Here is a 23,857-nt window from a genome sequence, read left to right as displayed (position 1 = left end):
TTGGAGAAGGCACCACTTGCCCAGGAGGGACCCGCTGCCTCCGCGCAGCCCCCCGCCTGCCTCCGCGGGAGCACCTACACTCCCACTCCCGCCCCCGCGCAGCGCAGCGCTGCCCGCCCGGCTCCTCCTCCCCTGCCCTGCCCGCCCCGCCCGCCGGCGCTCGGTTCCTTCCACCCGCGCGGTGGCGGCGCTGGGCAGCCGGGGCGCCCCCGGGCCGGGAGATGTGAGCCCCATGGGCGCCGGCCGGCCGCGGCGGGGGGCGGCCTGGCTGCTGCTCCTGCCGCTGCTCCTGCTGCCGCCCGCCGCGGCGCACACAGGTAGGTGGCGGCGCTGCTCCGTCCCACCGCCCGCTCCTGCGGGGCCGCCACGGGCCCGCGGGGGATGCGCATCCCTCTCCGGGCTGGGGGTGGGTGCCGGGACCCCCCGCGCCGCGGGTCCCCGGGGTCATCTCCGCGCTCGCTTGTCCTGGCGCGCCGGCCCCACCGTGCCGCTCCGCGCCGCCCCGCTCCCTCTGCTTGCAGGCGGCCCGGGAGGCGGCTTCTTCCAGGGCTGGGACGCTGTGTGCCGTTCGTGTGAGACAGCGGTGCTTTTATTTAATATTCGTGTTTCTGGCCTCTGATACTTCACTGAAAGAAGAGGACTGGTATTTCCACAATGTTACTTCACCTTTTTCTTGTCTCCGTAGTTATGCTGGGGTTAGGTTTTACAAACTGTATGCGAATTTACTTTCAGCTATAAATTGATAGCATGCTGTTGAGATAGCCCTTGTAATATGCATCGGGTTAACTCCCCGTATATCTTTGGTGTTTGTAACTTCCTTTGTGCTTGACAGTGACCAAATCCAGCAGTCCTACCTGAGCAGTGAAGAGCCAGATTAAAACAAAAGGCAGGATGGCTTTTTGGTAGAGAAATTCAGCTCATGTGCCAGTGTCCTGAGTGACTCTGCTTCCCTTCTCCCATCCGGAGACTAGAGCACTCCTTCAGTGACAGCCACCCATCCAAGCACAAGGAGACAGAGGGAGCAGCAAAGGTGACAGCCGGCATGGGCTGTGGGGGCAGCTCTAACAGCAGTCTCTGGCATGAGCAATGATGTTATGGAGTGGGAATGAGCTTGTAAACCGTAGCTGTTGAATGTGTGTGCATGGTGGGTCCCCTGCTACTGTTAAAAGCATCAGACACTATTTCTTTTTTTATATTCCTGGAGTATAAAACTGGGCAAGGCATTGCAGAGATTAGCAGGTCGTCTGAGAAACAGACTCTGCGCTATTGTTCTCTGCTGCGAATGTTGCCTCCAAAACTAAATACACAAGGATAAAATCTGCTCCCATTTAAATCCACACCAAAATTTCTAGACCCTGTGAGAGCCGGATGGCAGTAAGGATTGTTCTTCATAACCTGAATGCTCTTGAGTAGTGCTAAGTACTGTGTCTCCATTAACTCTTTTGACAAACTGCTCCATTATGCATCAGTGATTTTGAGTGGCTTTCAGAGATACCAATACCAGCTTCTTTTTAGGTAACTGACCACATTGTTTTCATTTTATTTAAGTGTGCTGATCATTAGTGCAAGTGTTTTGGAAAATCCATGTAACTGGCATTGAGTTACCCTTAAAACAAAAATTTAAAATTCGATTAATACTGGTTTTGCTTCCAAAGAAGGTTTGGGAAAATATCAAGGGAGTTATGTTGGTTTTGACTAGTGGTTTTAGCTGGATGTAATTTCAGGGGGGTTTTGACAGAAATACCCGCATGGAAGGGAGAGCTGTCCTTTTCACTAAAGGCTTAGGGCTTCCATTTTAACCTCTTCAGTGTGAGACAGTAAAGGTTGTTTTAATTCAGCCTATCGGTATTTTGCTAATAATGGAAAAAAAAGTATGAGATGCAGAACCGTTATAGCATGTCTTGCTCTTTCTCCAAAGTGAAATGATAGGTAAAGGAGTCTCTTTTGGGTATTTTCTTTCAAGAGAAGCAGCATGGGTGCCAGTTGCAAGCAGATGCGGTCCTGAAAATACTGCACTTGTCCTAAGGGCTTGATCTGGTGCTGAAGTAGGAACAGACTGCACAGGAGCCCAAGTGCCATGGAAAGTAGTTCTACAGCAGGACTTCACTCTCGACCTCTTGCATCTTACGGGATCTGTACTATGCCTGTCCCATTCGGTTCTCTTATCGAGTTCCTTTCTGAACTCTGAATTTATAGTTGAACCTTTGCAAAACACCTATTGTTTTCACTGTGGTGTGTTAGTGGTACAATCTTATTCTTACAGGCCATCTGAGCATTACCTGGTTTTGCACAGGACAAAAATTTTTACTTGCCACAGCACTTGAGGGGGATTTTTGTAAACCAATGTTTCACTCACTGTACTCTAAAACAAATAAAAAAGCATGGAAAATGCGAGATGGAAAAGAAAATGGGAAAGATGGAAAAGAAAATGGGAAAAATGGAAAATTCATTGTTTAATCAACAGGATCAAGGAATGTAGCATGTTCTTCTTCACCACATGAGCTTAGTAATTTTTTGTACGCAATTCATAAGGATAGGAAGGAACATCTTGAATTTTGGAAGCAGTAGAATCTTTATCTATTAGTTTACCCAGTCCCATCTTAAATCCTTCTCCATACTCCTAGAGGAGATTTCCCTAACCTCATTATTCTGAAATTGGAGCAACCTTTAAATTTCTAGCCCGTAGATTCCAGTCTCTGTCCTGTAGATCTATACAGAAAAAAACCCCAAAAAACAAACAAAAAAAACCCACACAAAAAAACCCTAACAAACAAACAACCCCCCCCCCCCAAAAAAAAATCCACCACCACCACAACAACAAAACGACAACCAAAACAAAAAACAACCCAGATACTACAATATATACTTACTATGAGGAGGGGAAAATGAGCCTGAATGCTGTACTGCAAAAATAGAAGCCTTTTGATATATTTAAGATGTACTTAATATTTTTGTTCAGGTAAGGCATGTGATTTTGAAGCAAATGTCTCAATTATTTCACTTACTGTGCTTTTGTCTGTATTGTGATGCAGTCTTGGAACTGGATTTCTTCTGGAGTATGTGCTCCATCAGCATATCTAATGCAAGTAGAGCTAGTCCAATGTTAAAAAGAAAAAAACCGGAAACGTGTATAGTGTAGACAAAGTTTTCTCCATACCAACATTTTCATGTAACAGACCTGTTCCTATTTGGTTGTATTACTCAGTAATGTAGACATAGCCTTAGATCCCACTTGAGTTGGTATATGGCTGTGTCAACTATGTTTTTTTATGATGGGACCTTGAAATCTTCCCCCTTTAAATGTTTTCTAGCAGTTGCGTGAGTTGCTTGGTCTGCATTGACACACCTGATTTATTTTACTTGTCTTTCATCTTCCACTTTATTATGTTTTTTTACTAATAAATAGATCTACACTCTGAGAAGCAGCTTCAGGCATCCCTTTAAGCAAATGTCAACATTTTTTCTTTCACAGTTACTAGAGTGCTGAAAGGTGCCAAACGTCCCTTTCGCTCAAGATATTGTCCTGGGAAATACGCAATAAATCGATAAAAGGGGTCACGGATTTGCAGTTATGCTATTGAGATGGAGTTCAGGGACCACATTGATGCCCAGACATATTTTATCATGTTAAAGCCATCCAGAAGGCAGGCAAGATTCCAGTGCTAATAATCCACATCCTTTCCTTCTCACATACCCACAGTTAATCCTTGAGAAGTCTTCCTGATGTCAGCACACATGCAGTGCTTTAAAAACTTTAAGCCCTCTGTAGATGCTGCTCCTGGATTTGAGAGAAGGGGAGAGACTGGCGTTTGCAATTCACTCCCCTCAAAAGCTGGAACAGTAGAAGGAACTTGCTCAGCTTATTTTGATAGAAACAAAGCCTGAACAACCACTTCTATTCCTGCATGAATACACAGTCTTTGAGCACCAGTCATAATTCATGAAGGACAGAAGTGAAATGCTTAGCTCCAAGTTAAACAGTGCTGAGATGTTTAGATATTGACACAAGATGATTTAAGGCACGTTTTGGATCTGAGAAGAGGCTGTTCTGTTGTGTTGACACAGACAGTAAGTATTAGCTAGAGTATTAAATAATGTGCTGAAACATCAGGTTATTTTGTATATAAGGCATGCACACATAATAAATAAGCTAATTGCCCTGTGGATATGCTTTGTAATGTCCGTGTCCTGGGAAGTTTATAAATTGCACTTGAAGTTGTGGCTGTATGTTACCCAAACACAGTAAGAACTCACAGAAAATTCTCTTCTTTGATTAGCTTAATGATTCAAAGGAAAAAAAAATTCATGCAAAGGTAGAGAAGTGGGGAAAGATATGGTAAAATACAATGATTTTTGAATCCTCAGAAACCTTGACAATCTTGTACATGTAGTATTTTGTGTTACCCAGTATATGTCTATATACTCAGCAGGATTGGACTGCATTTGTGGTGGTGATAATCTGTGTGTTTACTGGAGGGGACATTAAGCTTCAGTAATAAGAGTGGAAGTATAGGGGAGGGCTGATCTTGTGTTTTTATGTGCTAATTCCTGGCTCTCTGCCAGCATGAAGGAGAGAAGAATAAATTCAACAGTAGTAAATAAAAAGAGATATTGGCATAAGGAGAAATATAGTATATGAAGAAGGAGTGTCATCTTCATATAGTCAAAAGGCTCACCCTTATCTTCTCATCTCCACCTTCCAATCTCATGCCAGGCTGTTCTGGACAATGCTGTAATCTGTGTCCTGGTGTTTGGCATTGCTTGCGATTTCCACAACATGGCAGATTCTTATTGCCTGTTAATTAGGAATGGAAATGGTTGAGAGAGGTAGTTCATTCTATGGAGGAACTTCAAACACTATTGGGATTTGTGATTGAACTCCTAAACTCAGGTGTGCTTTGCAGTTCCCCATGTGAACATTCAGATTCATCGTTCTAGCTGTTGACCTTACCCTTCTGTGACTGTTGTTCTCTAGTGGCCTTTACAGTTTTAATTCCAAGAGAAACAAGTGGTTAGGGTTACTCAAGTAGTTTGTGCATGTGTGTTTCCAGTTTATGTTTGTTTTTATAGTTGTGGCTTGTACAGATTGATTTCTGCTGTTTGATTTCTCTCCAAGTGTTGGTTATCTACAACTACAGGATTAATACCTAAGAGAGAGAAAAAACACTCTTTATGAGCCAAACAAGAGCTCCCATATTTTAAGCTTAGCTTTGTAAGAGCCTAAATTCTGGAAACAAGGCCCATCTTTAGGCAAAAATGAGGTTTCATTAGAGAGCTGATTTTAAAAGATATAAGATCTGTTTGTGCTTTATACTTGGTGTACCAGCAACTTGCAGGTTTTTATCCACTGTTCATCCTATCTTGAAAAAAGTACAGTAAGAAATGGAAACAAGTTTTAGGACAGGAGGTATGGGATAGTTTACATATGAAGAGATTAAATAAACTATATCTCTTTCTCATGGAAAACAGATGATTTTTCCTGTCTGGCTGGCTACTGCAAGAGTATTTTAAGGTCAATAAAGGAACAGGAGGAATACTGTAGCTCCTTCTTCTCTTCTTTATACCCTAGCATCTTGAGTTAAATTTCACCTGACAGCTCAGCTATTTTTCAGCCTTCTATTTTCCACTCCGATTTCTGTGATGGGAACAGGAATGTGTCCAAAGGGAAGTAAGAGAAGAAGAATGTTACTTCAGGAAGTGCAAGGATCCTCCATGCTGATACCAAGGTTTGTGTGTTTGAGCTTGATTACACTCTGTGCACAAAAAGACACACAAGTGGGTATTACAGCTCTTAGATGAAAGGGGTTAATTTATTTCGTACTGGTTTCTTTAAGACTGGAGGGAGCGCTTGAGCCAGTATTTATTATTGCATTTGCTTTGCACAAGACTTCAATTCTCTTGGCTTTCCTTGTCTTTTCCAAAAACACATTGATATCCTGCTCTTAGGGGGCTGTGTAGTCAAAATAGTTAAGTACAGGATGTGGCTCAGAAGTACTGAAAACTGCCAGAGGCACATGTAATTGCTGACAGGGCTTTTTCCCACTTTAAGAAGGTAGCAGACAGATGCAGAAATAGACCTGTTCAGCTCTCTGAGTATAAATCAACTTGCAACAGCTCAAACATGACCAAGAGCTACCTTCTCCATCAGCCCAGGTGATGGTCAGGCTCCTCAGCTCATCACAGCGTGCTGGCTGTTTCCTTGAAGGTCAGTGACACCGCACTGTCCTTTGGATCCAGCTGTGTATGTTACTGTCTTTAACACCATTTCTGAGGCAATCTTTCAGAACTTACGTGTAAAAGATGTAGGTGATTATGCTGAATAACTTCCTCTGTACAGCAAAATCACTTTGAATCTATAGATGGGTAAATGAGCCTGAAAATCATGACTGGTGGTTTTAGCAAAAAATGTTTGTTGAGTACAGGAAAGACAGTAAAAATAGTACTACACCTATAATTAGATACTGACTTGTTCATATCTGAGATTACTGTGGGACACTCTGAACAGTCATATAGTGCCTCAGAACACACCAGCCCACACCTGACAGAAGACCAGCAGAAACGTACCCCAGGAAACCTTCATCTCTTGTGAGTTCTCTACAGGCAGTTGCTTCCCAAAGGCACTTATGTTCTTCATCGTCTGTGGGGAGAAGTGTAAATGTGGGGCACAAGTGGGAAAAATAATTCTGTGAGTACTTTGAGTAGCAGAGATGCCCAATGGGCTTCCTCACATCTGCTGGGGTATGACCGGCTGGTCTCCAGCACCGTGCAAGAGATCAAACCTAGAGCTGTGCTGGCTGTTCCACACGGTGAAGTTGAAATTGCCTCTCGCTGTTTGCAAGTACTGGCTGGGGACTGGAGATGGGCTGTCCGTGGTTGTTCAGATAGGGGTGGCTGTGTGACTCCATCAGCCTGATTGCCTGTGAGAGATGAGGCATTGCAAGCTTGCTGGGGGTGCTGGTCCTTTCTCTCAGATCTTGGATGCGGAAGGTGGTGTTTTGATTTGCATCTTTTGAGGATTGCCTTTCCCCCAGAAACGAAGGCAAGTGCTCATCCTTCATTGACACTACACTCAGTCTTCTGCTCAAGGGGATAGTCAGATTCAGAAGAGGAATTTTCACTAATTAGATTAATTTAGACTCCAAGAAAAAGAAAATCCCTTCTCTAGACAGGGTATCAGTAGGTCAGAGAGCAAGCAGCAACGTGTGTTAGGCAATAAATATAGTGCTGTCAGTTCTAACTGGACTGTTGTTGCCTAATAGATATTAGCCAGCACTAAATGATGAAAGCCAAAAGTAATTTTTTCTCAGTTTATATGTGAAAAAATAAATATTTTATGTAAGGATGGATTAGGAGTGTTCCAAAATGTGGTGTATTATGGTTCATCTGATAACTGTCACACAGTGTAATTTTTACAATATGTCAAGCCGAAAGCTTACTTAACCCTTAGGTATTTTGAAAAACAAATGTAAGATGTCAGAGGTTTTCTAATTAAGCGTTCATTTTTCTTGGCTGTTGGGTTATGATTGATCTAAGTAGCAATAAATTGGTAATGCTAAACATGTTCTAAGGAGAAAAGAAAATTCTCAAAATTAAATGCTGGGCAGTCGGGCTATTTTTAATACTTTATATAACTTCAAAACTTTTATTTTAAAAAGCAGTTATTGTCTCATGAAATTCTGTCAACAGTGGGCTTTTAAAATTAGTTATTTTTGACAAAAATGTTTTTATATTCTAAACTTCACAAAACCACATTTAATTTAAAAATTTTTTAAAAAAACAACAAAACCACAAACACAAAACTCTTCTGATGGATTATGACTCTGAAAGCCTTGAAGGGGTTGTAAGTAATTTTAAAGAAGCACACCTTGAATTTCACTCACCTTGTTTAAGGCCAGTATTGATCATTCAGCATTAATAAAAAACATACCTACAATAACTTTCTCCTGTTGAAGTGCATCAAGGAGAGGTTTTTGCAGCAGGGTGTGGTTAGGTAGTACGAGTTCTACTCTTGCACTTGCAAACCTTCAACACAGTGGGAAAAAAAAATCAGTGTATTTTGTTTCTGTCATACAAGTTAGCAAAAAGGAATGGATGTTAGCTGCCACAGCCACCTCCTAGCAAGTCTTCAATGGACTGGGAAGATTTTCTCCTCCTTTCTGAAGCTGAGTACCTCTGGACTGAGTCTGAAATGTTCTCTGTAGGGGCGTTTTTATAAGTTAGGACGTGGTTTGGATGGATAAACACAAGACTTCACACGGAGGAAGAGAGCATGTCAGGGCAAGCCACAACTTCAGTCCCTCTTCTGCACCCCTCCCACTCTTCAGGCTGTATTTCCACTCGTGGTCTTTCCCCAAACGACCTCCAGGGGTTCCCCTCTTTCCAATGGCAGCCTGCTTATTTCTTCACAAGCAAACCCCACATGCCTCAGTCTCATCTTTCTCTCACATTTCCCCACTACTTCTCTCACGCTTTTCTGTCTCCTCCACTGCCTGGTTTTCATTGAGTCGTATGACTCTGTGCCTGTCCATTACTTTCTCTCCTCTGTGCCCCTTCTGAAGTGATGGGCTCCAGTTCCGGGAGGGCAAGAGTGCGCTTTGTGGTTCACTCTCGAACACTGATATGACTCAAACAGGAAATCACCTCCGTGCTCCTCCCCACATTCCTGCCAGCGCTGCTCGAGTCACAGGGTTTCGCTAACCCGGCTTCATACGCAGCGGTCCCAGAGCTCCAGCAACCCACCAGGAGAAAGGCAGCTCAGCTGTAATGACTCCTCCTCCTCGTTATCCAGCCCATTGAGTTCTAGTCTAAAAGAATCAGCACAGAGAGAAACTTTCAAGCACACTCAATTTTTAAAAAGTTAACTCACTTATTTAAATAGTTGCTAAGATGACTAATAGCAGGTAATGACATTTACCAATATGTATTCCTGGCTTTGCTGGGTTTCCCTTCCTCTCTGTAACTTCTGATCTCCGATTTTGGCTTGGTTCCCCTGTTTACCACTTGGTGTACTCCCTCGCGTTCCTGCATGGCAGTGCCAGCTTGCTTCAGGCTGCAGATGTGCCAGAAAAGGCAGCCCCAACCCTCTGCTAGCAAGCACCACCCAACACAATGCTCAGTAGACATTTGTTCTGACTATGACCATTTTTATGTTATGCTTAGACATGCATTTGAGGGAATAGTTTTTCACTGAGAACAACATAACCATTGAAACAGATGAGCTGGGGGGAAAAAAGAGAGCTAAAAATTCTTTAAAAATGAAGAGCAGCGGCACAGAAGGAGCAAGCAAGTTTTCGCAGGACTGTGGTGGGAGTCACCCAAAGCTGACCAGAAAGGCTAAAGAAAGGGCAGTGGCTTACAGCATTGCCAGAATCAAGTGTTTGATGTCTTAGATTGCTCCCAAGTTGCTTGATGCTTCACTGGTGGGTCTAATCTCCCAGTGGGAAAAGGTGAAGTGGGGAGTCAACCTGTTTGAGAGGCTGCCCTCTCACCGAGGTGTGTGAGCGTGGATTAGATCTGTGGCCTTCGAGTGGCACTTGCAAATGGTGAGGCATAGGGAGTGCCTGCAGCATTGCCCATAAATTCGGTGCCCAGCACAAAGGAGCTGCTTCCATCAGAGGTGCTCCCAAGGGCTGCCTTCAAGTAAGAAAATACAACAGGAGTTGAAGCCAAAGTCTCTGTCAGAAAAGGAGCTCCTTGTTTAAATTCTGAGAGGACTGTAGGGGAGGAGTCCTTGGCTTTCACTGCTGTGGCTATGGGGAAAAGTTGTGTTGCAGTAAGGACCACCTTTCTGTCTTAATGCTTTCCACACCACTCACTGTCTTAAATTATAAGAGAAACCCGGTGACCTTCTTTGTTGTTTTATTTTATTGGATAATTTGGTGTTTGCACCCTTGTAGCCTTGCCACAGTAAAATCCAGCAGATGATCGCTCTTCTTGAGAGCAGTACAAAAGGAGTCATTTCTGTACCAAAAGGTCAGCTTTCAGTGGGTTCTCTGCCTTCTCCCTACCCCAGAACTTTACCCAATATACAAGAAAAAAAATCTATGTTTTTATATATTTATGTATTTCATGCTTTGCAGCTGCTAGGTTACACAACTGAAATGAGAAATTAACAAATCTGTCTATAGCAAGAGGGCACAAGTAGTTGCAGCTGTGTTTGTTCTGCAGTATTGACATTAAACACAGCTCTTTGTCATCAACATAGGCAGTGATGCCTCCTACTAGATAAAAAGTAGATACACGGCACAGATAATAGTCGTAACATGGAAATTATGTGTGTTTATATTTGTATTTGTGTGTGTGTGTGTGTATTTATGTGGGTAGAGATAGATAGATAGGGCTGTAACTAAAACCAAGCTTTGAACAGTACTGGCTTGAGCAAGGCACATACCTGACAGGGAGCTCTACGTGATTAAAACTGGCCAGGTTTTTAAACCCAGCAGACACTTTCACAAAGAGAAGATGAGGCACCTGCTGTGCCATCTTTTACTCATGTGAATAATCTCACTGACGTCAGTGGGGTTTTTGGCTCACACGTGAAGGTGTTTTCAGGCTAAGTCACACCTATTTTGAAGAGTCTGGCAACAGCTTAGTCTAAGATCAGAACTTGGCTCTTCCTCGTGGTGGTGAAGTTTGCAAGCCTATATTATTGCTTTCTTTCCAGTCCAGGTGTGCAGAGTCATGAAGATTTAAAGAATGATATTACTCAAGGTTTGATTTACAGCATTTCCAAAGACGGTAATAAGGGCTTTAGGTTTTTCCATGAAATAAATAAATAAAGTGACTTAGTTATACTGGGAAGTGACGACAGCCATTGCAGACTATCGATGAGACAGACTAAACCTAGCAAAACAATGTGTATGACTGATTTCTGTTCTCACGTAGGCCAGAACAAACTGAAAATACTCCATGTGACACCCATGCCATTAATCCCTGTTAACGGAAATAAAATCAGAATATAACTGGATGCGTTGTTTTTGAAGACAAGATACTGAAATAAGCAGCTGATGCACATACTTGAGTCCTCTCCTGACTGATAACCATGGAACATACAAACTCTATGTATGATCTATTTTCTACGTGTGCCTCCTGATACTATTGAGCATCAAATAAACATGAAGGAGTTTATTCTTAAGTCTTCCTGGAGAAATAGAGGAGTATGGTAGTTTTATTCTTGTTTTACACATGCAGAACTGAGGAATAAAACACTTGCATGATTTGTTGTAAGGGCAAACAGAAGCCTTTACTAGCAAGATCAGAAATAGAAACCAAATCTCTGCTTCTGCAGCAAATGGAAAGTTAACAGTCTTGGTCCCTCTGCCTTCCAAATCACACGGAGCTGGGGACAGGTGGGAACTCACCGGCAGTGTTGTACTGCTTTAGATCTTGTAAAGATACACGCTGTGGGTTCTGCACGCTGAGATTGGCTCAACTGCTGCAGTCAGTGTTTCTGTTTTGAAACTTCACTTACCACAGCAGAAACCATACTGCGAGGAGAGAAATTAAAAAAAAAAATCAACAAAAAACACCTTTACATGCTACTAGTTTAAAAATATTTTAATGTGACAGACGAATGCATGACTCTTGCTACTTTAAAATGTGCTCGAGGAATATAAATGTTTTTATGTGAGGATGGGCAAATGTCAAAAGGTACAGGCAAACGAAAACTGTCTAGAAAACCAGTGGAAGTAATTTCCCTTGTCTGTGATGAGCTGGCTGCCTCCAGCCAGTTCAATTTGGTGACTATAGATTAGCCATATAAGCAGTACACATTTCAAAAATGTTGAAGAAAAAAGGTGTGAAAAGTGAGCTGTTAGGGAAGTTTTTAGCTGTCCTGTACCTGATTCAGCGGTACCCCTGCCAAATTTATTACTACTCGGTGTGAAGCCAGATTTGTCAGATAGTATAAGAAAACATATCAAAATGGGGCTGGCAGTGACCTTAAGAGATCACCCAGTCTGTCCCCCTGTCCCTAGGCAGAATCAACTAAATTAGTGTCATTTCTGGCAGATGTTTCTCTAATCTGCCCTTCAAAACATTCAGCAGCCCTCCCAGCTGACCCATCCTCATGTGTTGCTCCTCTTCCCATTAAGAAGTTACTCCTAGTGCCACTCTTTTTGCAGAAACTGAACTCCTTTCTTTTTCCTCTTAGTTCAGGGTGGACATATAGGACAGATTATCCTTCTCATGTGAATACTTACAGTGTTCCTTGCCACTCCTCCCCAGACAAGGTGCATCTCTGCTAAGTTTATTGCTGAGGAAGCAGAGATAAAAGCTGGTGGGCTTGACCACCATCTCCACTGGAGGGAGAGAGATGCACCTGGCCTGGTCCATCCTAACTAGAGAGATGAACGAACCTATGGAAGAGTTTATCTTCCTGTGCTCTTTATGACCACTGCAGAGTAGATGCTTTGCTCAGAGACCAGAGACAAATCTCCTCTTCATGTGCTGCGGTTTAAGTGCTAGAATTTTTTTAGGCTTTCCTCCAGAGGTTTTGGACCATCCATTGTCCTCCAGACTCTGTTTCATTCTTAAATCTCTCCTTGTTGTGCTTTTTCTTGTTTTTTTCCTCATTGCTTTTTAATGAGAAGCGTTTTAGGGCTTTGATTCCCAGCGATCTAAGGAAATACCTACACTGTATTTCCTCCTGCTTGGGAATTGCAGCAGAAAATTTGTTTGTGCCTCAGTCTCTCCCTCCCTTTCTACATGGATTGCCTGGTTGCCTTTCTCAGGGCTTGGGTAGGATTGTGTGACTTTGGCTTTTGGTTTGGTGGGTTTCTTTTTTTTTTTTTCCCTAATCCCTTACTCCTGGTTGTTGATTATGCAGTTCATGGGCTTCCTGAAGTCTCATACACTTTAGTGCTGGGATGTGGTACAAAGAATGAAACTTGATGAATAGATGATTTCTTGTAGTCCATGTAATGCTGGTTTTGTCTTGTTCTTCTTAGTAGCATGCACATGAGTGGTTTAGGAGTTCTCTGTTTTACTGAACAGATGTTTCAAATTTTTGGCCATTTTCTTTGCTGTTTTGGGCAGCTTCATATTTGCATTTAGATTAGTTTCACATGAAGCTGTTGCAGAGGTCATTTATTTTGGGGGAAATCAAAACCTTTTGTTTTCTAGGTTCTGTATCTCCCACCTGGAAGCAAATGTTAGAGTAAGGCAGGTTCCTGGAGATCTCTTTCTGCTGCTTTTACATTCCCTGGCATCCCAAAGCTTTTTAAAATTTCTGTATAACTGAGTCTATAGTTTGAGCTCTTGCAAAATGACTGTCACTGGGCATTTCTGTGTCCAAGTGTTCAAGGAAGTGGGACTTTCTACATACATTTTGTAAACGAATAAGCTTGCCCTAAGGACTATACCTGATGAAACTTGTTCTCTGACTAGAAAAAAATTGAAAGCCACTGAACTAACTGCTAACTGCTAAAGATAAAAGAGAGCAACATTAGAAATACCCTCCATAAACAGCTTTATGATCTGAAGATACGAGTGCAGGCATATATCAGAGTTTCTTTTTGAACATTAACATACACCTAGAGACTTGGAAAACCCAGAGTTTCCACCTAGACAATTTAAAGTAATTGGTCTCTAAGGAATTGCAAGGAGATTGTTTTAATAAATGTATCGAAGAAAAAAGCTTTTACTGTCTGGCTCAAAGACAGCTAGGAGTCAGCAAGTTAATGGTGGAAAATGGTTGTTACTTTTGCTTAGAAAAGCAGCTATATGTTACATATACAGGAGGATGAATACTATTACTCTAGTAATAATGACATATGCTACAAAAACTCTTTAAGGTCTGCTTTAGAAGTAACAAAGGCCAAGGATTATTAATTCAGAGAGGTTCCCACTGTTTGTGTTAATATGTGTTATTTCTCCCTTTCTTTGTCTCTTCTTCTTATCTTAAAAACTAGAATTTCATCCCTGGCGGAAGAGTTTAAGGGTTTTGAAAAGTCCTGAAAAACCACAGATTCACTTTTTCTCTTCCTCATTATGCTCCTGTGGTCCCTCTCAATGAGAAGCTCCTTCCCAGCAGCTGCAGCTTCAGGTTACTCCCGTGGGCGCAGGTCTCATGGCAGGAGGTGCTGGGACTGAGTCACAACTTGGAGCTTGGGATTCTGCCCCTGGGCCCATCTCCATTTGATTTAGGAGAGGAGGAGTGTGTATTAGGAAGAAATGAAACGGGGTTCTGAAGAGCCTCAGGCTTGCTGGTTTGTTCATTTCCAAAGCTGGTGCAATGAACAGCAATTTAGATCAGGGTCCTAATAGTGGGTGTTCACTTTTGACTTTCTGGAGGATCACCATGGATGGTCAAATGACACCAGGGCTATTGTGATTATCCAGTCTGATCCCCCAGGGTGAAATCACACATCTGTTTGTAAAGCTGTGTTTGCAGTAGACTCTGTGTGTCTTTTCAAAAATACCTGGTTTGATTTTTAAAAGTCCACTCAGCTGCAACAAGAATTCTACTGAAGCATTGAGGATATTTTTACAATTTCCGATGTTAAATTGTTCTGATACTCAAATGGTTTTATGAAATGCATGCCTCTTCTAGGCTGAGCTTTTCCAACTTTAGCTTCCAGTCCCTGAATATGTCCATGCCAATGGCTGCCATAAATGGCAAAGTTATTTTTGCTAGAGAAAAAACACATACAGATGGACTGCACTAGCTAGGGACACTTTCAAAAAAGACTGAATTTCCATGGCTAACAACTTTGTCTTTTTAATTATAAGAAAGGCAGTATGTAGAATTTTATGCCTTACTTAAAAATATGTATCTATTTTGTTTAACTTGGAAGCATATGTATTAGCAGATTCTTAGTGTATATTGTTCCTTTCTCATTTTCTTTCTCAGGAGACTTGTATTGTTCTTTGCCTAACCCTAGGAATGTCCATTTTGAATCTATAAACATGAAGAACGTCCTTCACTGGTCAGCACCAGAGGGCACGGGAGATGGAGTACTCTACAAGGTGAAGTATTCAGTGTAAGTTGGCTTGTCTATTTTAACCCACACTTTTATTTTGGCATTTAAAATAATAATTTAAAAAATCTTGATGCAAGATAGGGCTGCTGAAAAGTAAAGGAAGGAGAACTAAAATGTGTGTCAGATTTAAGCAATACAGTTTTCAACCTTTACTTCTGGTACTGCTTACTTCAGATTTGGTTTAAAAAAAATTAAAAGGAGAATGACTTCCTATTAAAGAAGTGTAGGATGCAACATGGAAGCTTTCAGGGGCATTCCTGAGAAATGAGACAGAAGGACAAGGAAGGACTGTGCTGTGGATTGGAATCTGTACAAATTAGCTTTCTGTACACATTTAAATGGATCTGGAGATGTAGTATTTAATAGAATATTAACACCACCCAGTGTTTTCTTGGTCTTTTCTAACAGACCCAAGTCCCACAGATTTCTTCTGATCCTTCAAGCCTCTCTAGTCTAGGAGAAAATCCACTGAATTTAACAAGTATTGTAGAAAACCAAGTAATGTGATTAGAATCAGGCCTTTCTATTTTCAAGGTTTGCACCATTGCAGGATATCAAGGAATTTGAGCAAGGACCAGAATCCCTTATTCCCACTGAAAGAGCACTGGATCATTCTGCAGGACAGTGATAGAAGTTTAGCTTGTAAACAGGTGTAGCACTGTAGTCATGGATGACGTCATGCTCCCAGTCTTTACCTCTAATATGAACATTTCCCTCAATCTAGTAATTTTTTCATGGCACTAAAACAACTTTAGACCTCCAGAAGTTTCCTGTAACATGTACTGGCTACTAAAAACAGGAAGGAGCTGTTTCTACAGTCAGAGACTGCAACCTCTTTTGCCCAGATCTTTCTCACTGTGCAAACAGAGGAATGACACCGTCCACCTCCTAGAAAAGGGAAGAGTGATCAGTAATTATGGAATGAACAGTAATTGTATAGAAGGTAAAATGCTTAGGAAGCACGAGCTATGCTGACTCTGCAGAGTCAGTTGGTCCACAGAAAAATACTCATGTGCTTCTGTCTGCCTAGGAGAGCAAGGCCTTCAGCTCAGTGGAAAATGCTGGTGAGAAATACTCTCCTGCAGTCACACAGAAGCTGCCACATGCCCTCACTGATTAGCAGCCAAAGGGGAATTATTTTCAGTATAATGTGCATTTAAGGAGCAGGAGCTTCTGAGCAAATCCAGGCAGGAATTTTCCAAGGAAACTTTGATTTCTTCTACTAGTGTGTAAGAGTTGGTCAGTACTGAAACGTTGGTGACACGTGTATGCCCCTTTTTCAGCTAGGAGGGTTTTGAAGTTCATTGTATTCCAATGGAGTCTTTCTTTTAAACAAGGAAAAGAAGTAATAGTCAGCAATGAGTAGTCTCCTGTCCACTCACCTTGGAGACCCTGAACACTGTCTCCCTACACCAAGATGAGCCACTGACCATTCTGACAGAACTCTTTGTCTCCAACTAAATAGTTATCCTGTCTCTGTTATCCTGTGTTTAGAGTTTAAACTAAAGCTGTGGAGGCTGGAGTTGAGAGATCTCTGGTCTATGTAAGCAAAACTGGACTTAGATTGGTATCAGTAACATCCCAGTTAGTTCCATATGACCTCTTCTGGATAGGGTCTACTCTGATTTATTTTTCATTAAAAACTTGTAGAAATACATTATTTTATCTCAGCTGAAGCTGGGAATCCCTCGAAATTGCAGATTTCTGCAAAACAAGTAAACTGTTTTATCAGCCATAATACCACTTTCTGTGCTATATTATCAGGTTACTAATATCATGGCAATAGCATTTTTACAGCTCCTTTCTCTTTCTTTTTCAATATAGATATGGTGTTGGCAAATGGATTAGAAAGCCAGAATGCAGGAATATCAACAGAACATGGTGTGACCTCTCCAGTGAGACATCTGACTATGAAGAACAATACTATGCGAGTGTTAAAGCCTTTTTAAATGGGATGTGCTCTGACTGGATGGAGACCACACGATTCAACCCTCTTACAGACAGTAAGGAAAGCAAATCACACAGCCAGATGTTCAATGGCCTTGATTAACACTGTCTGCTCAGACTTCATGCATAAAATATTTTATTTTTAACGTGAGGTTATATAGAGCAATTAGAGTTTTTGCAGTTGTTTCACAGTTATGCTTTTCACAGAAGTAGTTGAAATAATCATAATAGAATTTGGATGTGTGTTTTATATATATATATCTCCATATATACTGGATACTCTTTTATGATATAGTAAAGCTTCACTCAAGGCAAATAAAAGTTGTGGCACATCCACAGTATAAAGAACTCTGATATTGAAAAGGCTCTATTAAACCAAGCAGTAATCATACTCTAGAGTACGATATTTCTTATCTGTACCAGATAATCTGAGAACATACTGGTAATTTAGCTTGTTTTAGCAAATTGAGCTTCAAGGTTGTTTATCCTGCGAAGTCAAAGGAATTTCTAGGCAAAATTCCAAGTCTGTGTTCACCTTCTTACACTGTAAAGTTAGTTATCTTATAAAAAGTTAAAGTTAGTTACCTGATTGAGCAATTAATTTATACTGGTAGAAAATTATTTTAAGTCCTACTTAGACCCCCCAAAACATTACAAAAATTTAATATCATCTATTTTAAGAAATTGCATGGCCAAATCATTGTGCCTCTGCTGCATTTGACTGCTTTTTGTATATGTTCATTTTTCCAGCTAAAATTGGTCCACCCGCACTAAGTGTATCTTCCACTGAGAAATCTATTTCAATCATTCTGACTGCTCCTGAGAAGTGGAAGGGAAGTCCTGAGGGAGAATCCATATCTCTGCTTCAAGTGTATCCTGGCCTGCAATACAACGTGTCTGTCCTCAACAAAAAAACAAAGAAGCGGGTAAACTTTGACGAGTCTGAAGAATTGCACCAGTTATATCTGTGCTCTCTGCTTACTGAAATGTGCTTTGTCCATAACAGCATGGGTCGAAACAGGATTCATAGCCTTATAGGAATTGTAGGATCATTCAGGTTCAAAGGAAGCTCAGGAGGTCTCTACTTCGAAGTCCTGTTCAAAGCAGGATCAGCTCTGAGCTCAGACCAGGTCACTCAGGGTTTGCCCAGTTGCATCCTGAAAACCTTCAAGGATGGAGACTGCACAACGTGCTCCCCTGCCTGACTTTCCTCTTAGGAAAAAAAGTGTTTCTTTATATCCAATCTCAACCTCTCTTTTTGAACTTAGGTACATTGTCTCTCATCCTCCCATCATCGGGCACTGTGAAGAGTCTGGTTTCATCTTCTTGGTGATCTCCCTGGGTCATCCTGGAGGCTGTTATTAGGTCCCCCTGAAGCCAGGCCTTCTTCCCCAAGTGGAACAACCTCCAGGTCCTCATCCTTCCCTCTCAGGGCAAGTGGTCCAGCCCCAGCCATCTGGTGATCCTCTACTAGACTCACTCCAGTTTGTCAGTATTTTCTGTTCTTTACCAGAACATCCCAATTTGAAAGATTTTGTGGAACTGTACCTTGTGCCTTTTATTGGCGTAGGCGTCAGGACAGGGCGGGAGTGATGCTTTAGCTCCATTGCAACATCAGCATGAGAATGTGGATTAGTGGTAGTACACAGTCCTACTTCACACAAAACATGAAATTGTTCAGTAGTGGTAGAAGAATGACAAAATGTTCAGAGAGGACATAACGTAATTGTATCTGGAAAAAAAGGGTGCAGCTGGCAGTTCTTAAAGTATCATTATTCTTTCCAGAAAATTTGTGTGCTTGTGACATGTTTTGTATATAAGATCTTTACCTTCCCATAAGTGAGGAGTTAAAGGGGAAAAAAATTCCTTTTTTTATGTTTTCCAGTGGTTCTTCTCCATCAGCAACAACACCTTGGTTGTGCCCTGGTTAGAACCTGGAACAGCTTATTGTGTCAGTGCACAGATATATGTTACCACACCACTTCTGCACAGTGGGTTCTCCGAAGAATATTGCGTTGCTACTTTGAAAGGTACGTGTAAGCTGGCAAATTACAAAAAGAAGATCCAAGTTACAAAAAAACATGGTGATTGAGTTTGTAATTTCTTAGTGTATCAATTCTGAGAGTGAAAAACTAACACTGTTTCTCCCCTCTCTGTGCATCTGTACTGATGAAAAAAAATCTTTGCCTTTAATAATGTAGCTGCCGTCTGCTGACTGGAAGGTACAACAGTACCTCAGAATAAGAGGATCTGCATTCTTTGAGTCTTAGTGAATGACAAATATTTTTTCTCCTTGAATGAGGTCTGAGAGCAGCAGAGCGGAGTCAGTCTCATGGGGCAGAAGTTAGTAACAGGAGAACCTGAGGGAGGGATTGTTACTTATTGTTTAGAATTTAATTTCTAATTTAGGTAATAATAAAGAATTTTCCTATAGCTCAAATGTCATTTTTTAAAAATTCTACAAATTCTCTGTTTATCTAAAACATTTGCATCTCATATCCAAAAAGCAATGTGGTAAATGCACATGACTACCTGAATACATTAAAAAGTTGCTCAGTACAATGAAAACTTTTGTTTTGTTAACAGATAAAACGGCAGATGAGACTGTAACAATCATATTTGGATATATTCTGCCTATCATGCTTGCTGTCCTTTTTATTTCAATGACATGCTATTGTGTGCACAGGTATATTCATGTCAGCAAACAGAAACATCCAACAAACCTGGTAAGTGTTCTCTGTTGCAGGAGGTCGCTGCCAACCTTGGCAGTCACAGGACAGATGTGCATTTTCCAGGGCTCCAAGTTGGCTGGGAGGAAACCATGGCTAGTTACAAATCAAAGCTCTAGTTGCCATTCAGATCAAGAAAAAAAAAAATCACGTTAAGGGTTATTAAATGCAAGAAAAATAAAGTAGTAACTCAAGTTAGCAACTGTGTCTAAAAAGATGCCCAGGTCCGAAAAGATGACCAGAGCTAATGAGGATCAGAACAGAGCTGTTGGTTTGGGAAGAGTCATTGCCATAAGCAAGGTTTGAGGTGCACTGAAGCAAATTCTGTTAGGAAGTCGGCACTCCCTAAATTGACCTAAGAAGCAGCAAAGTAGAGATTCAGTGAACGTAAGTTATTAATTAGCTGAAATCAGAACCAAGAAGAGAAGATAATTAAGCAGTGCAGAACCCTACCATGATGTTTTCTGGGACTATTACTGCGTATTACCACGTCTTACCATTTAATTGTTATTGTGAAGGGTTTAGTGCACATGCATGATATGGATAATTTATTCTGGATTTCAAGAATACTTTACAATACTGCACCATTTTGTAACACCCCAAAATGTACCAAAAAACACATTCTGTTATTTACACAACCCAAATACACTTTCTGTGTAAAAGTGTTTGCAAGTTTCTTAGAACTGCAAATTTTGCTAATTTTTAGGAAAAAAAAAAATTAAAAAACCCCACCAAAGTCTAAGAAACACTATGGATTTCTAGCCCATAAGCCCAGCAGAGCTTTCTCACAGTTACCTCTAAACAAGTTGCTCAAGCATAACCATACAATTACAATAATGAATGAACACTTTGATGTTAATGCAATCTGCATGACACTGTGGGATGGGAGATATAAGTGAGCTGGTTTCAACATGCTGCTCTTTCTGAAGAAATCTAAAGCAGCACAGAGGTGACAGGAGAAATGTTCATAAAGGGACTGTGGGTTCAGAAGGAGCAGAGCAGCTACTGCTGTAGTGTGTTCAGATGTGCAAGGAGACACCTCCTGCACCTGACGAGGCACTGGCTTTATCACAGCATCATGGAATCACAGAAAGTTTTGGTTTGGAAAGGGCCATCAAAGATCATCTAGTTCCAACACCTCTGTCATCAGCAAGGACGTCTGTCACTAGACCAGGCTGCTCAAAGCCCCATCCAACCTGACCTTGAACACTCCCAGGGATGTGGCATCCACAGCTTCTCTGGGCAGCCTGTTCCAGTGCCTCACCACCCTTATGGTGAAAAATTTCTTCCTTACATCTAAGCTAAACCAGCCTTCTTTCAGTTTAAAACCATTGCCTGTTGTCACTACAGGCCCTCATAAAAAGTCTTAATCCATCTTTCTTATTACTTATTCTTTATGCTGGGGTGCAGGGCATAGTAGGGGGAGATAGCTTGGTGTCCCTTGGAGAGCTAGCAGAACAGGGCTCTTACAGTCCAAGAATGTAAAGTGAAAAATTCCCACTCAATAGCAGACTAAACTCCAACTCCAGGAGCTTTTTCTCCAATAAATGTATAATTCGTGTGTTGGGTTTGAGTTTTTTTCAATGACCACTTTGAAGCTCCAATTTTCTTTCTCCACCTCTGGATTCAGTTGATGTTAAGGTAAAAAATGACTATAGACCTGGTATTTTAATGATGTTCTCTGGCTTTCCCAACCTACAGACTGTTCCACATGGGCATCCTGTGGGTCAGGTGGAGGTGGAATAAGCAGTTTATTTTGACCTGGGGGACCTTTCAGACTACCTGGTACATGGATTAGTGCTCCTAGTCTCCCATTCAAGCTTGAAAGCACTGAAGTGCAGATTCTGGTGGCTGTTTTTCTGTTGCACTTTCCTTTAGTGACTGCTCATACAGTATTTATTCCTGTTAGAAATATTACTCATTTCAGAAAGATTCCTATTGTTTAACTAGCTGATTTATCACAGTCACAAAAGCAGCCTGTGACAGACTGCACAATGCAGGCTCCATACACTGCACTTCAACCTTCTATATGGCTTCCTCTCTGAAAGGAACCCTGATGTTATTAAATTCTCTGTAAGCTATGCTTTAACATGGTACCTGACTTTGTGCTTGTGGGGTGTGGTTTTGACTGCACTTCCTCATCACTGGCTATAAAGAGTGGAATAGACTCCGTAATCTGTGACCCAATGACAACTTGAATGTTTTCTCCAAAGTCACTTGAGTTTGTACTGGTGGAAACAAAACCTGAATTCAAAAAAATTTTTCTAACCATTACTTTGACAAGGAGAAGATGAGAAAATGGATATTGGAGCTGGTCATAATATCGTTTTACTTTGGATAGAATAAAAAAAGTCAAGCATATTAACGCTCCTATAGGTTTATATTATGAACTACTTCTCTACATTGAAATAACCTCCTAATAAGGTCTAGTCCAGCCTTCTGTTTAAAAATATATGACGGTATAAGAAGCAGAAAGATGGCGTTCACTCAAAATATTTTTTTTTTTTCCTTTCCAGGTGTGGCACTACACTGACAAATGCAAGGAAAAGGTTTTCATACCATGTGAAAAAATAGTGGTCAATCTTATCACTGTTAACATGGATGAGTACAAGCCATCTCAACAATCCAATCCTCTATCAGAAAGGAAAAGTCCCCATTATTACACTGTTTACGATGGCACCGAAGTGAAGGATTTGCCTTCAAAAGTAGTGCTGGAAACAAAGCACTTGCTTGATATTTTACCTGAAGAGATTTCACATGAAAAGGATATTTTAGCAGAAGGGGACCAAACTGGGAAGTGGCCACCTTATGGCCAGCCTGAAACAAATAATACTTTAAGACAGAAAAATGCAGAGACTGTAGAATATGAACATGATGTAAGGGCTGAAGACTTCAGTCCTGGTCAGAAACTAGACCTCAGTTTGAAAGAGAACTTCTCTCCCCCTAGAGGACTGCTAGGTGAGCCACAGATTGCTTTGGGGGACTTGATTAATATGAAAACAGGACAGCCGTATTGCCCCCAACTAGAGGTGCAGGCAACAGACTTTTGTTTGGGACAGAAAACAGAGGAACCTAATTTGAAAGTGGTTGATGCAGCAGATGAATTGCTGGGTGAGACCCAAATCAACTTGGTGGACTTGGATACTGAAAAATCCAGGCAGACATCCTATTCTCACCTGGAAAAAACAGAACATGGCCTCATGGACAAAGAGGGTGGACAGACCATATTAGTAGACTGGGATCCTCACACTGGAAGACTGTATATTCCTACCTTGTCTAGTGTTGAAAATCAGGTGTGTGAAGGAGTATTCAAGTGTGATGATCATGACAAAGAGGGAATTTTGTCCAGACTGTATGAGAAAGAAGTATCTGATGAATCATTAGAGGACCAAGAAATGTATCTCCTACAATTCAAGGAACAATGGGAACTGCATGTAGAAATGGAAGACTGAACAGTAGTTTTTTAGAATGTTCTAAAATGAAAATCTTGTTTCCTTTGCCAAAGAGAGTGATTGACTCAGTGGAGCAAACACTTCTTAATGTATTGAAGCTTTCAGAACCATCTCAGTTGAACAACTTATTCATGATGTGTTATTTATAACAGTTTCTAGGCATGATATAAGTGGTTTCATCTACCATCAGAAACCCCTCAGGTTATGAGATTATCTACTTTTTTAAAAATATATATATTTTTACAAAGGATGTTGTTAGGATTTTCACATTGTAATTTCTACCAAAACAAATGATCAGCATTTGAAAACAGTTATGTTTAGCAAATAAAAAGCAAAAATATGACATTTTGATGAGCTATTTTGGCACAATGCAGTCTTTTATAGGTCTTACTCCTGCTACATGTAATGATTTGAGCTGACTTTTGTGGAAGTTAAGGGCATTCCAGTATATATTTTGTTTCTGTTTTATAAACATTCTTCTACTTAATGAAGTTCTTATGTATTTCTCTTGAAAGACTCGTGTGAAGTGCAGGGTCCTGGCCATACTATGTCACACAGATACTCAGCCAGCAGCAGTTCTTTTAGCAGATGTGCCTACAGGCTCGACAAACGTAAGGGAGAAGCAAACAAGCATTAGTCGCATTTTGAACTGGGGGAAAAGGTGACACAGGGATTTGGTGAAACGCCTATAATCTTCCTGGACAGACCGTGTCTCACTCAGACACTCATAGTACAGCTTCTATGTGAC

General features: G+C 41.2%; 1 protein-coding gene across 1 annotated transcript; it reads left to right on the top strand.

Annotated features, from left to right (window-relative positions):
• The first annotated feature begins 261 nt into the window (after positions 1-261).
• IL20RA (interleukin 20 receptor subunit alpha) lies at positions 262-23,109 on the top strand. The gene is made up of 7 exons (XM_065632197.1): positions 262-317; positions 14,852-14,981; positions 16,806-16,984; positions 17,679-17,854; positions 18,814-18,958; positions 19,515-19,654; positions 22,174-23,109. The coding sequence occupies exons 2-7, from the start codon at positions 14,908-14,910 to the stop codon at positions 23,107-23,109; spliced, it is 1,650 nt and encodes a 549-aa protein (XP_065488269.1). The 5' UTR covers positions 262-317; positions 14,852-14,907.
• The last annotated feature ends 748 nt before the right edge of the window (positions 23,110-23,857 follow it).

The sequence above is a fragment of the Caloenas nicobarica genome, chromosome 3 (genome assembly GCF_036013445.1).
Source record: "Caloenas nicobarica isolate bCalNic1 chromosome 3, bCalNic1.hap1, whole genome shotgun sequence".
Taxonomy (NCBI): Eukaryota; Metazoa; Chordata; class Aves; order Columbiformes; family Columbidae; genus Caloenas; species Caloenas nicobarica.
Note: the sequence above shows the minus strand (reverse complement) of the source record. Positions and strands in the feature narration are given on the sequence as shown.

What these genes read in the sequence shown, in the direction of transcription:
- IL20RA (XM_065632197.1), top strand. Translation starts at nt 14,908, where the DNA reads ATGAAGAACGTCCTTCACTGGTCAGCACCAGAGGGCACGGGAGATGGA. An exon ending in TTGCGTTGCTACTTTGAAAG is followed by an intron (nt 18,959 to 19,514) that starts GTACGTGTAAGC and finishes TTTTGTTAACAG; the next exon opens with ATAAAACGGCAGATGAGACT. An exon ending in AGAAACATCCAACAAACCTG is followed by an intron (nt 19,655 to 22,173) that starts GTAAGTGTTCTC and finishes TTTCCTTTCCAG; the next exon opens with GTGTGGCACTACACTGACAA.